At 38.5% G+C, this 13,941-nt stretch overlaps 1 protein-coding gene and 1 long non-coding RNA gene across 2 annotated transcripts in view; one reads left to right on the top strand and one right to left on the bottom strand.

Moving 5' to 3' along the window:
* Positions 1 to 13,941, bottom strand: part of LOC110471149 (uncharacterized) — a 39,914-nt gene that overhangs the window by 9,243 nt on the left and 16,730 nt on the right. The window lies entirely within an intron of this gene.
* BANK1 (B cell scaffold protein with ankyrin repeats 1) overlaps positions 1 to 13,941 on the top strand; it is a 132,240-nt gene that overhangs the window by 104,469 nt on the left and 13,830 nt on the right. Inside the window, exons 9-11 of the mRNA XM_077782960.1 lie at positions 3,430 to 3,526; positions 5,003 to 5,302; positions 8,120 to 8,407. Coding sequence (XP_077639086.1) covers positions 3,430 to 3,526; positions 5,003 to 5,302; positions 8,120 to 8,407 — 685 coding nt within the window. The remainder of the gene's footprint in view (positions 1 to 3,429; positions 3,527 to 5,002; positions 5,303 to 8,119; positions 8,408 to 13,941) is intronic.

The raw sequence follows: 13,941 nt of genomic DNA, 5'->3' as shown, positions 1-13,941 counted from the left end.
CAGCCGTGCTGCAGTTGTCCTCTGCTCTGAAATGCTGAGTTGCAGAGCAGTGGGAGACAAACAAATGAGCAACGCATTTCTTGGCAGAACTGCAAACTTTGAATGTTGGGAGTAGGATAAGAAGGAATGTTGTGGTGACATGTTATAAACAAATCGGGCAACCAGATTTGTCTCAGCCTTGGAAGAACAGGCCTTAGTGTGACTGGAGGGTATTTTTGGGATGTCTACTTGCAAGCCTGAATTCTATCCAACAGGCAGCTGGAAGTGCCCTAGAATCCAGAAGAAGATCAAATTACCCTACACAAATCAGAAGCTTTTACTTTGTTTCTAGAAATATGAGGTATGGATGTATTTAGATATATCCATTTATATCTTATACATAAAGGCTAATGTGAGCTGTGATTGATATATTTACCTGTGAGTTACTGTTTATAAATGAAGTGTTCATGTCCAGATGCTACTCATTCTTGCCATAACTTGATACAACATTACTGTTGAGTTAGGTTCCTCTGAATTCTTTAATGTTTCACTCCTCACTATACAGTAAAGTAAATGCACCTAATTTCAGTGGCATCAGCCCCTGCCAGCATGGATGACTGTCTCAGTTTAACAAAGAGAAAATCTTTCAAACACGTGCCTTACAAAGATGGCTCTTCAGAAAAGCATTGTAAAAAATGCTGACAATATAATAATAATGTTACAATAATTGTATAATATATTAATGTTATAATAATTTTTATAATTAATTCCTGAGTAAGGTACTGAGATAAATCAGTTCAGGCTTTGTATAAGAGAAACAGTTTTGAAGCTATTAAAAAACTTTACCTTTTTTAAAGTCAATAATCAAGGTGATTAAAATACATAAGAGACAGAAAATTAAGTATCTACTTTTGGCATTTAGTCTTAGGACTTGAAGCAATTTCAGAATCTCAGAGGACTTTCAATGCGTGCCAGCATTCCTGTCGCATCCTGAAGTAAGGAAATTATTTTGCTAACTCATAAACTAGTTTCAAACATTCAGAGCCCTTTTCCGTAGTCTTTTGTAAGCAGTCTTGTGCTGAGAGCAACCTTTTTTACTTCTTTTTGGTTTTTTTTGTTTTGTTTTGTTGTTTTTGGGTTTTTTTTTGTAATGCTGGTTTCCAGTTAAGCTAGTTCTTCCTTTCAAAGGTGGCTTAACTTGACATCCATGAGAAATATCTGGAGTAAATCAAAGATCCATTTTCATGCAAGCAGGCTCAAACAACTTGGAAGTTCAGCTATGCTACTACATTCAAGTTACATGACCCAGGCCGTATAAAAGACACTTCAAACTTAAAAAGCAATGAGCATTCATTCAGGGCACCATGGGAAGTTTTGCAAGCTGAGCCATGGCATTATTCCAATTTAGTTAATTTGCATTCTTAAATAAGGACACTTTCCACTGGCTTTGGAGACTGCACGATTTTCAACTGCATGGTGTCAACATGCCCAGTGTCAGAAGAGACTTCTGTCAATAATTTATTCATTATACAGAATCTTTTCCTAGTGTAAACATATTTAGTTAAAGACTGTTTCCATCTGCTCAGCTTTTCTTTGTCTCATGGGTCCAGGAGACTTTTAGAAAGTGTAGTCAGGAGCTAAACTTCTGTATTGTCTCTTATTCCCTACAACTCAACATTATCAGTGGAGCAGCTATAAACTAGTAGAACAGCTGACTTTCAGTCTTCTGAAACATTCAAATTTCACCTTGAAAGAATTTCCTGGGTGTGGTACTCCAGTGTCATAGCAGAGGAACTTAATAAAATAGAAGAACTTAATAGACTCTAAATGTCTCCTTGCATAATTTTTTCTGCACACGTCTTCTCTTCACAGGAAACATATCAAAGTCTTTTTTTTACTCCCACAATGTACACTTACATTTAGCACATGCAGGCCTAAATCTTTTGAAAATAAATATTCTGAAAAGCTCTAACCTTGGGGCTTTTGAGAGGTATCTTGTTCCTGTGAAGCATAAAGGAGCTACATAAATAATAGGGAAGTTCAAGAAAAGCAAAATTCTCTCTCTGGTGCACACATTATATGGGCAGAGATGAATCCTCTATTGTTGGAGGTGAGCATAGCTCTGTAAAGATTCAGGTGTGTTTGTAAAGCAACAAAGCAAGCCAAGGAGGGACCTGTTGCAGTCTGGTGGCTGCAGTGCTTCAGACTGGTATTCAGGAGATGGCTGTGTAAAACAGCAGCAGGGAAGAAGGTATTCTCAGTTCCCCAGAAAAACCTTCTATTTCTCAAAATATTTTCCTCTTTCATGCAGTAAGAACTCTGTCCCTGGGCAGTGATGGTGGTTGCCAGGAGGCAGCAGGATAGTTGGAACAAACTTCTTCAGAGTCTGGCATGAGCTCCTCAGAATTATTTTCTGTGCCATGCAGAAGCATATAACTGCTTATCAATTCTTCCTCTTGACTTCACTGTCCACTATTCTACTAGTAATTAATCTTGGAGTCTGGATGTTGTATGGACCATGCTGTTTCCCTACCTGCTTTCGGGTTGGTGTATTCAAAGCCCTGGAGTTAAGATTTTGTGATTCAAAACTCCTGATTCATTACTGAGGGCTCCATTGTGTCTATAGAGGATAGTTTTGTATCACACTTACACAAGAATCAAGATCCTGCTGGGTTTCTTTAAAAAAACTGACAATTTTTTGAAATTCCAATTGTTTCTGAAAATCACCAATTAACAAATGTGTGTTCTATATTCTAGACAGCAGAACTGTCTGTAGTTGTGCTACAGGCTTGCTTTTCACTGGTGAGCAGAAGTTTGTACCTCTTCAGCTTGAGGAAATACACTGATAATGTTTCAGAGAACCCATTGTTATGACCCTCCTTGGGCTAATTTTGCATAGCGCTGTGTGAACTTAACAGCTTTCTAGAGGAACAAAACACCACTTTGCCACATTTGGTCTCTGAGGTAGAACTCCAAACATGCTTTGCAGTTCTTTTTCTGTTTTTTCAGCACACACATGGCTTTTGGTATAAACCACTGTTTGAAATGAGCTCCCTGGAAATTTCTTGCACCCTTGAGCTCTTCAGTCATGTCCTATGGACTTCGTGTTTTTCTGTTGCCGATCTTTCTTTTAATCTTTGAGTTCTTCACAGCTGGGAGCAGAGTTGGAACTGTTTGGACAGCCCAGCAAAGTTCTAGGGAAAGGGAAATGAGCTTAATCCTTGCTCTGCAGACTTGGTGTTTGGTGTCAGAACATTGCGTCCTTTCACTGTACACAGAGATACACAATCCTTTTGCCTACAGTGTGTAGACCACTACATAGCTGCAAATGCATGATGTTCTGTCTTCACTTTCCTCCTAGCAGAATGTTGTATATTATACCAATGGCAAAATGTGAAGGCAGGAGATGATGCTACTAAAACACATATCCTCCTTTGTTTTTCTTTCTAGAACTATGCAGCAAGTGATTTCACTAATTGCAAGGAGAAAGTGGAAGACAGCAACACTTCTGAGCTTATGTTAGGCTCAGAAGCTCCACCAGCCGTGGGTAAGTCATGTTGTCAGACAGCTCTGTTGGTACTGCTCAAATGAATGCATCTTGTGATGCATCAAATGAATTAATTTCTGGGCAGAGAGGGCAAGTTAGTCTGACACTTTCAATTTCCACATGTTACTGCAACTTCCAGGGAGGGCAGATGTCCTAAATGGAGAAGGCACTTGAGGGATTCAGTTGGGATAATAAAGTTCTTGCTTATTAAGAGAGACCCCAGTGCAACCATCCCTCCTTTTAAACTCTGGAAGCTTGTGATCTCCTCTCTGAACTTACAAAACTACTGAATTCTCCAAGCTCTCAGAGAAGAACCTTCATAAAACGGGAGGCACTGCCTACAGATGCAGTCAAGTTCTGTGTGGAGGCACAGATAGTTGACATTTTACATCTTGATATTCCTACTTCCAAGCATAGATTGGTGACAAACCTGTTGATGATCTGTGTGGTCATATGCATTCCCCTTGAAAACTGCAAAGTTGCTTGTTTGCATTTACCAGTGGTATATATTTTTGCATATATCTTACAGTATCATAGATCTATGAGACTAAATTTAATCCTCTTTTTATCTTGTTGACAATTTTAATTTTTCAACTGCCTCATACATATGAAAAGGACATTTCTTACTTGCAAAGTTCAAACTGGTTGCTTTAGCACATAGAGGTAGATTATAGATACTTTTTAAAAACATGTTTGCTCTGATAAAATTATCACTGTCTCTGTCACATTGTATATGAGAATACCTCAGGGTAAACACCTGGAAAAAGAGCATGAATTGTACCACATTAAGCAGGTAATGCCTCAACCTCCCATTTGAATCAGTGGTAAAAGGCAGGCTTCACCAAAGGATAACTCAGAAGGGAAACGTACCTCAAGGGCTCAATAAGGTCTGCTGGCAGATTGTGTAGTTTACTCTGTTACCTTGTTGAGGCTGACTATTAAAGATTTGAAGCTGTACATAGTGATTAAAATGTACACTTTGGTTTTGGTCTGTGGGTCACTAGAGACAGAAAAGCTCTGTTTCCACAAGTCTACAGTCATGTCTCCCATGGACAATGGCTATTTCATTTTAGAGAGATTCAAATCAGCACCCAAATCCTATTGTACAAAATGCAGTAACACAGATGTGTGAGCTAAGGCTTTATTTTGCAAAGTGTTGCACTGTGCTGCTTTGAAAGTCAGATAGCAGAAATTCTGGAGACAGGAAAGGTGTGTGTGATTTCATTCTGACAGCCACTCTAGAAAGGTTTTAACATTGCACACACAAAGATGGTGTGTATCAGAGTAGCAAGATAAAACTTCCCCTGTTGATTTAGTAAATATTTAAAAAGCTCTTCACTGATGGTGTGAATTTGACAGCTTTCCTGCTGTATCAGTTCATAAAAGTTTTATTAGCCATTGTATTCCTTCTGTAGGAATCCTTGAAATGAGAAATGCAGTTTTTAAATGAAATAATGTTTTCTTTAATATCAAAAGCCAAGCAGAACTCAAGAGATCAATATGCAATTGGATCGAGATGCCAACAACAAGAAGTTGAGGTGGATGAGGAAAAGAAGGATGACCCAAAAGACAGCAGAGAGGAGACAGAATATGAAAATGAAGAAGAGGAGGATTCATACAGCCTTCACAACAGTCCTGGCAGGTTGTATGCCAACGTAGGGTATGAGCTCAAAGAGAGCAGGAGAGATTGCTTTTTCTGCAAGAGGCCACCCCCTCCTCCCCCTCGAAATCTGCCTGGCATCCAAAGACAGGACAATCTGCATAATTCATCACAAGGTACAATTTTGGGAGGAAAATAACCCTGGATACAAACACGTGTAAGGGCAGACAATGTACTGCTGTAGAGATTGGTTTGGTCACTTCTAGAAGTAGCTGGGCAGAATGGCCCTGGTGCTACAAAGCAAGCTTGTGCATATGAGGCCATAATTCTGCAAAACAAGCATCTGCATGTTATCTTTGCTGCATCAAAATATTCATGACCAGGTTTGGCAGGTAATACTGTGGAAAAAAAGCTGGGTTCAGCTTTTCCTCACTCTACCTATCTCAAAGAGCTTTCAATGAGTGCATGGTGTACTGGATTTACAAGAGAGTCTTGAAACAAAGATAAAACCTGTATTTTGGTAAAGTAGATTTCATTTTTTTTACCATTTTAAAACATGAAATGCTATAGTGATTTAATATACAAATATTTAATTATATTGTATTTAATATACAACTTGAAGTTTCACAGGTAGACTTAATTGAAAGTGACTATGCAGAGAGAAGTAACAGCATCTTACTGCATTTTAGCCAGTGTTACAGTTATATAGAAGTAAAAAATTGTATTGCAAATTGAAAAGAAAGACAAAAATTCTGACAAATTCTGCCTGGTTTTTTTAATACATCTGCCCCAGAATAAAAATCTCAAATTTTGTGTTGTGGTTTGATTAAAGTGATTAGAAACTCAAAGTACTATTGTATCTGTTTCAGAAGGGATGATCATCAATTTTTCTCATTAGGAAAAACAAGTATGCAAAATAATTCAAGCTTAAATATCAGTTTTGAATAGTTGTATAGGGAAAAAAAAACATCCTTCTTATTTGTTATAGACACTGCTGATAAGTGTACACACAAATCGCTTTTCAGTTTCTCCACAGCTTATTACTGTTAACTCTGTTTTCAAACTTGGTGTAACCTATTAGAGTCTTAAATTGCCATCACCAAGCACTCTGATGTTCATATAATTAGGCAGAAATAGCTTTCTATAGGTGGGGGTTTATCCTGTGTTCTGCTGTGCAGGAAAGAAATGGCTGTAGATAGAAAGTCATAAGTGAATTTTAAGAGAAAGAGGAGCAGCATAAAATTAACATTAAAGGTGTGTTTTGCTTCCCACAAAACACTCAACTGCATCTATATGTGTGTGTAAATGAGGGACCAGTTTTGGCATGTGGGATTTGTTGGTGTAGGTTTGTTATAAATGCCTGTTTTGGAATAGTTCCTATACAGCTACATCACTACAGTAATGTGATCCTCTCGCCCAATGCTCTCTGTCTGCATGTGGGTACCAGCAGAAAACGTTTCCTGGTGTCCTGTGCCACCTCCTGTGCTGGTAAAGCAGCGTTCATCTCTGAATGCTCCTGTGGGAATAGTTCATTTAAAACCTGCTCTGAATTATTCTGTGTTTAGCTGTGGTTTCATCACTGGCAAACGGGGTATCAGAATTCCTCTAGATGAGGACGATGCTTCCTGTCAAAGAGGAATGAGGTACTGCTACGTATTTTCAGCCAGCTGCTTGCTTTAGGAATACTTCGAAGGTGGAGTACCTCGAAGGCAAGCCCCCTCTACTTCAAGTCTGTGTTTTGGCAGTGGCCTGAGAGTGCCCCCTGTGGGAGTTGAAATAAAGAATGGCCTACGAGAAAGGAACAGAACTTATATAGTGACCTGGAAACAAAATATTGCTCATAGCAGTTGTATTAACACCACTTGTAGTTTCAAAACATATATCTTAGCTAGAATATGTGTTAATAGTACATACTATTATTATTAATACATCCCATTAACAATGTATCCCGCTTACAAAGGTTGTTTAGCTCCTCTGAACCCAGAAACAGGTAATTTTTTAAATAGCAGCCAAAGGATTGAAAACACCATTAGTGACCACAGCCAAGTTTAGCAGATACACATATGTACAGGCAGTAAATTACAGCACAAGGGAAACAGGAGTCAGTATAAGGATTCCAGGCACCAGGTCTACTGTTTTTGTGGGAAAGATGGGTAATCATGCCAAGGAAGTTATAAACATTTATGGGAACACCAGCCTCAGTGACAGCTTCAAACTCCTAGCAGTCTGTAGATGTCTTAAGGTAAATCAGAACAAACCCAAGTATTGGGGAAACCATCAATGCCTTTTAATGCTGTAACAGGCAACAAATAGAGAAAAGCAAGTTTTGAGTAGTTGTACTATGAAATATATGAAGTATAGGGAAAACAGAGAGACATGGAAGTTTTTGGAGTGGGGAGAGGTGGATACTCTTAGCATAGATTGTAAGTGGTCATACATTTTACCTACATTGTAAAGGGCTTTTCAATTTCTTTTACACCTTGGCCTACAGTAGATCTGTAAAGCCCTGAAAACTCTGTGGGATATTGAGATAGAAAACACAAAATCCCAACATTTCCTAAATTAAGTTTCAATTCTTAAGTCATTTTTGCAACAGGTACCAAACAGATTGACTTTCCAGAATGCCAAGGGCCACAGGTACCACTTACTTGGCTTAACCATGAGTTACAGGTTAGTTACAGCTAGTTACACGTTGGTGTAACTCTCATGAGAGCAACTGGGGCACTCAGTGTTTCTGCAAATATATCCATTTATTTTGTGCCTAATAGCTAAGCATCTACCTTTGATAATCTGATGTAAAATCACAAGGAGGCCCTGCAGTTGGAATTATTTCTTTGGGACATCCTCTCTACTGAGTTAGATGATCAGAGCGTGTTTTATTTTAGAAGTGAAATGAGATCTCTGAGCTATTTTAGGAAACTCTAAAGCTTTAAGATAAATCACAATCTCCTCTCTTTACCCTGTATATGCAACACAATTCCTTCCTTTTTCAGAGAGGATTTTTGTGGAGGACAGGAGTAAAAGAGAGGAGGGTGATGGACTCACAACTGCATGCTGTGGAGAAGACCAAGGTTCCTGTGAGGACGACAGTGAGGAGGAGCACCCCTACACTTGTATGGCACAGGATGAATGTGTGTACGACCTCATCCTGGGGCAGGAGGAGCACGAGGAGGAGAAAAGGAAGCACTGCAGGTCCTTTATCATGAACAGGCCACCAGCCCCTGCGCCCCGGCCCATGTGCTCACTGGTCAAGGAGGAGAACACTCCCTACATCGTACAAGGTTGGTGCTGCTGCCACATAAATATTTTCTGGGAGAATGTAGACTCTTCTCTTGGTCTCTTCTCTGAGCAGTAACATTTTCTAAAATACCAAGATCCCTGTTCAGCTGCCTTCAAACCAACACGTTGTTTGTTTCAGTCAACCTATTCTCACCCTTCAAATGAGCTGAGAACATCTCTGAATAATTTTCAGTTTGCATCGGAGTATCACAGTTTTTATTTAGCTTTTTAAAAATTATGACAATATGATAGAAAATGAAGAATAGCTGGTCTAGCTGTGTGTGTTACAGCAATGGAATGTAGAATGTTCTATTTGAATTTAGCTTTCTTTCCAGCTTCTTTATCACAATGGTTTTACTTTTACTCTGAAATAGCTCTCTTAGATTTTTTTTTTTTTCTGATGAGAATTCTCTTTTCTGGGACAAATGCCTGTGTGAGGATTCCTCTTTGAAATACCTTTTCTCCAATTTGAGTTGCTAGGAATGGGCATTTCTAGGTAGGATCATTATATTTCTTGAGGGGAAAATTATGTCTTTTTACCACTTCTATGAAAACTGGGAAACGTTTTTTAGCCATTTCATGGAAATACAAGATCAGAAAGGATTTCAGATATCTTTGTAATCCAATTCAGACTGAAACCAAATTTGAAAGTAACAAACGGAATTCAGTGGATATACTGCAGAGATCTCTTTGTAAGTCCCAAAATCCTTCCTGTCTGCATCTCCAGCCTCTTCTACAAAAGCCTGCCAATGCATAAGAATAGGTAGTAAAAAATAGGCTGTCAAAGGACACCATTAAGTTCCTTACTTCATGCTGTGCATGTTTTACACTAGAACAGAATTTATACTGCCCAAAACATCCTACTAAATACAGAGTAGCACCTGCTCTTTCATGCCCATCTCAGTGGATTCTTTTATTCTTCCTAACTAGCTCTCTTCTTCCAGTCTGTGTAACTCCAGATAAGAGTCAGAATGCATGGGCTAATGCATTCATCATTTAGTTGCTCTTTCTGCAGCGTATTCAGGAGGTATAAGTGTAGATTATTACAGTGTAATCCAAGAATGGATGGGTATGGGGGCCTGTTACAGCTACAGAAGTCATGACATGGCTGCTTTTACTGAGGTTGCTAGAGCTGTGTCTCAAATCTTGGTCCACCATTTTCATAGGCCAGTGACTTGGAAACCCTTAGTGGAGATGCCTTATTTGGGAGATTGCTTTTACTGTCTTTTGTTGTACTGGAGTGCTTCTGCTTTGTTTATTGGCTAAGACAGATGCTATCAGAGGAGCTGCTCTGATCTGGTTGTGGTTCCCCAAGTGTATATACATATATTCAGATGTTCACACAAACAGGTTTTTTACCTTTGCTTTCATAAGGATGTAGTGGTAGACAAATTTTTTACCACTAGTTCTGTGAAATCAGCTTCTGGTTCATGATCCTTTGCTTACACAATTCATGAAGAAAAATGGAAAGACTTCAAGAAAGCTTCAGCTAATCACTCAGGTTTCTATTTTCCTATCTATCCTGCTGGTTTCAGGCTGAAATATTTTTTTCTTGCTACTTAGATTAGCAATGTTTTTCCTCCACATTGGTTAAAAAATACTCTTTCCAGTCCAGCAACATCCCAATTTCCAATTTACTTAGGACTGCTTATATTTGATTAAAAAAAAAAAAAAACGATTGTTTTATCTGTATGAACTAGGAAACTTCATTCCAGTCCATCATTAAAACCTGCATGTGTCTGCAGCCCTTCCTTTATCATTTAAACAGTGTAAAATACTCTAGATATGCATAAACACATATTTTATCTAGTAATTAAATTGATGATGGTTTTGGGGTTTATTTTAATCTATTATATTAAAAAGAATATTGCAGATAGTGCAAAGTCAAATAATCAAAAAGTTAGAATTGAGGTAGTTTTACCCTTTCTGCCTGCCAGGAACATTTCAATACAGTAATAAGTAGATAGCCATATGCAGCTACTTATCTCAGATATTTTCTTTCATTTTATCTAGTGTTTAAGGTGGGTAAGCATAAAAAACATCAGTGTTTTTCATTCTCATTTTGATTAAAATATAATTAATGCCTGCTTTGAGGCCCCATGTGTTGTTTCAGACCTTCCTGTTATAAATCTTTGATTCTGCATCCACTGAGTTTTGGGATGCCCAGTATGAAGTAATATTCTTGAGGTGAACAAAATTGATAACACTTTACCCATTCAAAGTAGAGATACCATTGATTTCAGTGGTCACTATGAGTTCTCAGAACTTCAGATTAAATCCTTAGTGTGTCTGGTCAGTACTCTGATGTCAGGCATTGCAAGTTGGATTGCTGCCTTAAATGACTTGTCTGACTTTTGGCCAGGGCTTTGTTGGAAAGAGAAGAACTGTCCTGCAGAGCAACTTCTAGTTACTTAACTGAGCCATCCTTCCCTCCTCTGTATTCACTTTTTATTTGCTAAATACCTTTTAATGTCTAAAACAAATTATTTAATATCCCTGTAAGAATCAGATTGTCTTCACTGCACAGTTCTGGTTGATCTTCAGAGCTGTTCCCTTCTGGCATTCAGTAAGGCACAGCTCCTGTGGAAAAACAGAACAGAGTACGATGTCCAGAGAGGGACTGTGTTAAGGCATTTGCTCACAGATGGATCCCCATGTACTTTGGGAGTACATGGAAAGCTTCATGCCCCAAGGATGGCAGAGGCTGGTGTGATTGTGCTATGCACAGATGCATGAGGAGCATTTTTTTCTTGTGCTTTATGTACCCATAGATAGGCTCATTTATTTGTAGGGACAAGTAAGCATTGCATAGCAGAAATGCCTTTTTCCTCCTGGATTGCATGCGGTGACTCTTTTAAATTTATTTTTATATCCATCTGGAGAAATCAAATGGCTGAATTTCCATGAGTGCTTTCACCACACGTTGAATGAAGGCTATGACATTACAAAAGAGTATATTCTCCTTTAAGCAAAAGTGGTGGTGCTTCCATGAGAATAGCAACCAAGAAGAAAGCAAGCAAATAGCTTTCTTTGTAATAACTAGCTTTCAAATACATGGAATATCAAGTTTACACTGGGCAGAAAGCCTGCTCCCTGTAGATTACCCCACTTGGTGTTCTGCAAAAGAGGATAGGGAAGAGTTGATCTATAGAAAGCAAACATAGGATTTGACAAGAGTCACTTTCAGGGCAAGATCTACACTTTAAAACCTAGGCTGTAAACAGTCAGGAATGCAAGATGTCACAACTGAACTACCACAATTTACAGTTTGAGCATCTGCCTTAAATTTGCTGACACATAAATTCTGAGAAACATGGGGGAGTTGAAAGATTTAAAACATAAATGTTCTAATCACTTTTACTCAGTTTCATTTATTATACTTTCAAATTTTAATGAGCATTCAAACTGCTGTATTGAACACTGGTAAACAGACTGCATTATTAACAGAGAGTAGATTTGTTCTTTAATTTAGTCCACTGCAAGAATTTTATCTTGTGTGTGAAAGGCTTATCAACCAGTGGAGCTGCAAGTTGGTGCCAAGTAGCTCATTGTCCAGATGGTGTGCTCTCTTACTGTGCTCCCTTACCATTCCTTAAGTGCTAAGTATTCCTCTGAAGGTTATTTCAGTGTTTTGTTCAATTGTCTGCTGCCAAAACAACTGTTAAATAAACATTTGAAGGTGTTGTATTTCCAGTTTAGAGTGCAATTTTTAATGTTCCCTATTGATACCAAGTTTGTTTGAGCTGGAAACCAAAGTCCTTTGTGTAGCTGTAGGACAGATACATGAGTTTCTGCAATGCCCCTGCCATTTCTTGAAGCCTTACCTACTAGGACTCCTTCAGGGTTAAGGATTACATTACTGTTCTGGTTTAGTCATTTATCTCTCATCACCAGACCATTAGTATGAAAGGGTTTCTCTGCAACAAGGATACCTGTCCTACAACAGCATAAATTTCCTATGCTATAGACTTTATTTCTCTGCAAACCTCTCTCAAATCCCTGAAGGAATGTATTTCCCTTCTGTGCACTGAAAACATTTTGCTATTTAAAGATAGCTGTCTGTGGGACCTCACCATTGGTTTAAAAATTAAAAGTGGAAAAATGTATTTTCCAGTTACTGTTCCAGTGGAGAATAACATTCTCATTGCTCATCAAAATCATAGGGTATGCAGAAGAAGTAGCATCCAGTGGATATTTTTAGGGAAGCAGAATGTCTCACCTACAGGATAGACAGCATAAACCCACTGAAGTGAATAAATAAAATCCAGAACAGAACTGTTAGTGTCTTGGAAACTTATCAGGCTGATTACTGGGAAATACAATGATCACATCCTGAGCCAGTAATTCTTATTAAGCCAATTGTTTAAATGCTCTAAAGCAGGGGTTTCCAAAGTGAAGCCTCAGAGTCCATGCAAATTGCAAAACATTTATGTCCCACAGAGAGATTCTGTAGTACTCTCCTACAGTGAGTATAAAGTACTGCACTGCAGATGAATTTCATTATGTATTCCTAACTTAAGGGTGTTTTTCCATGAATGAAATACTAGGGAGCACTGTTTGGCTGGTAGTTAGACTGTTCTTACAGACCTGGTTGGGAGTGATATACCAGCTTCACCCTGGTCTTCATTCAATCAGATTTTATGCTATCATTGTCTGCATTCAATCAGATTTTATGCTATCTGAACTTTGGTAGATTGAAAAGTACTAAATAAGGTACAGAGAGAGAAAAATATTTATGGGATGCTGTCTGGCTGCAAACCAAACTGTTCCAAATACCGTATTTGTAGTAAAACCATGTATAGAGTCCTTCCCTTTTTGCTTTTCTCTGCTCAAGAAAAATGGGACTAAAGAAGTATATTCAGGTTTTACACCCTGGAGCAAACTCTCCTTGAGTATATCACTAAAGTCCTTCCAGCTTCGATGATGCACTAAGTCAAAATTCTGACAAGAGCAGAGATGTGAGAACTGTTTTCATTGTGTACTGTGTACAGTACATTGACACCATCTCCTGAGCAGCACCTTGAACTAACCGCTGGTGCCTCTTACTCACTCACTCACTCTTTACTCGTTCTGTAAGAAGGGGGTTCTGGTATTATTTTTATTATCTTGCTTCATTTTAGGGGAGTCATCTCTGTAGAATCTCCTGAGGTCCCTTTGTGACCAAAGTTGCTGGGATTCTAACAAATATGAGCTCATATTTGTCAAACTCACAATCTCACTGCAAATTGTGAAGGGAATTGCTGGTGAGCATATGTTTATTTTTGGACTAATATTTTCACATTGTCATTACACCGTAATTCCTTTTAAAATAATTTTGCTTTTGGTCTGAGAAAACGGAATGGTTCATTCTCAGCCAGCTAAATAGCTGTGGAAGGTAGAATAGAGATCCACTCATCCCATCTTAGGCTGGCAAGAGCCTAAGTTGGGATGAATGGACATGATGCTGTCACTGAAAAGCCCTGGCAATGTAAAGGAGCAAAGTGGCAGGTTGGTATTTCTGCAGGTGCACTTGGCATCACCTAGTCTGTATTCTGAT

This window comes from Lonchura striata, chromosome 4 (genome assembly GCF_046129695.1).
Source record: "Lonchura striata isolate bLonStr1 chromosome 4, bLonStr1.mat, whole genome shotgun sequence".
NCBI lineage: Eukaryota > Metazoa > Chordata > Aves > Passeriformes > Estrildidae > Lonchura > Lonchura striata.
The sequence above is the reverse complement of the archived record's forward strand: the minus strand, read 5'-3'. Positions and strand labels throughout refer to the sequence as shown.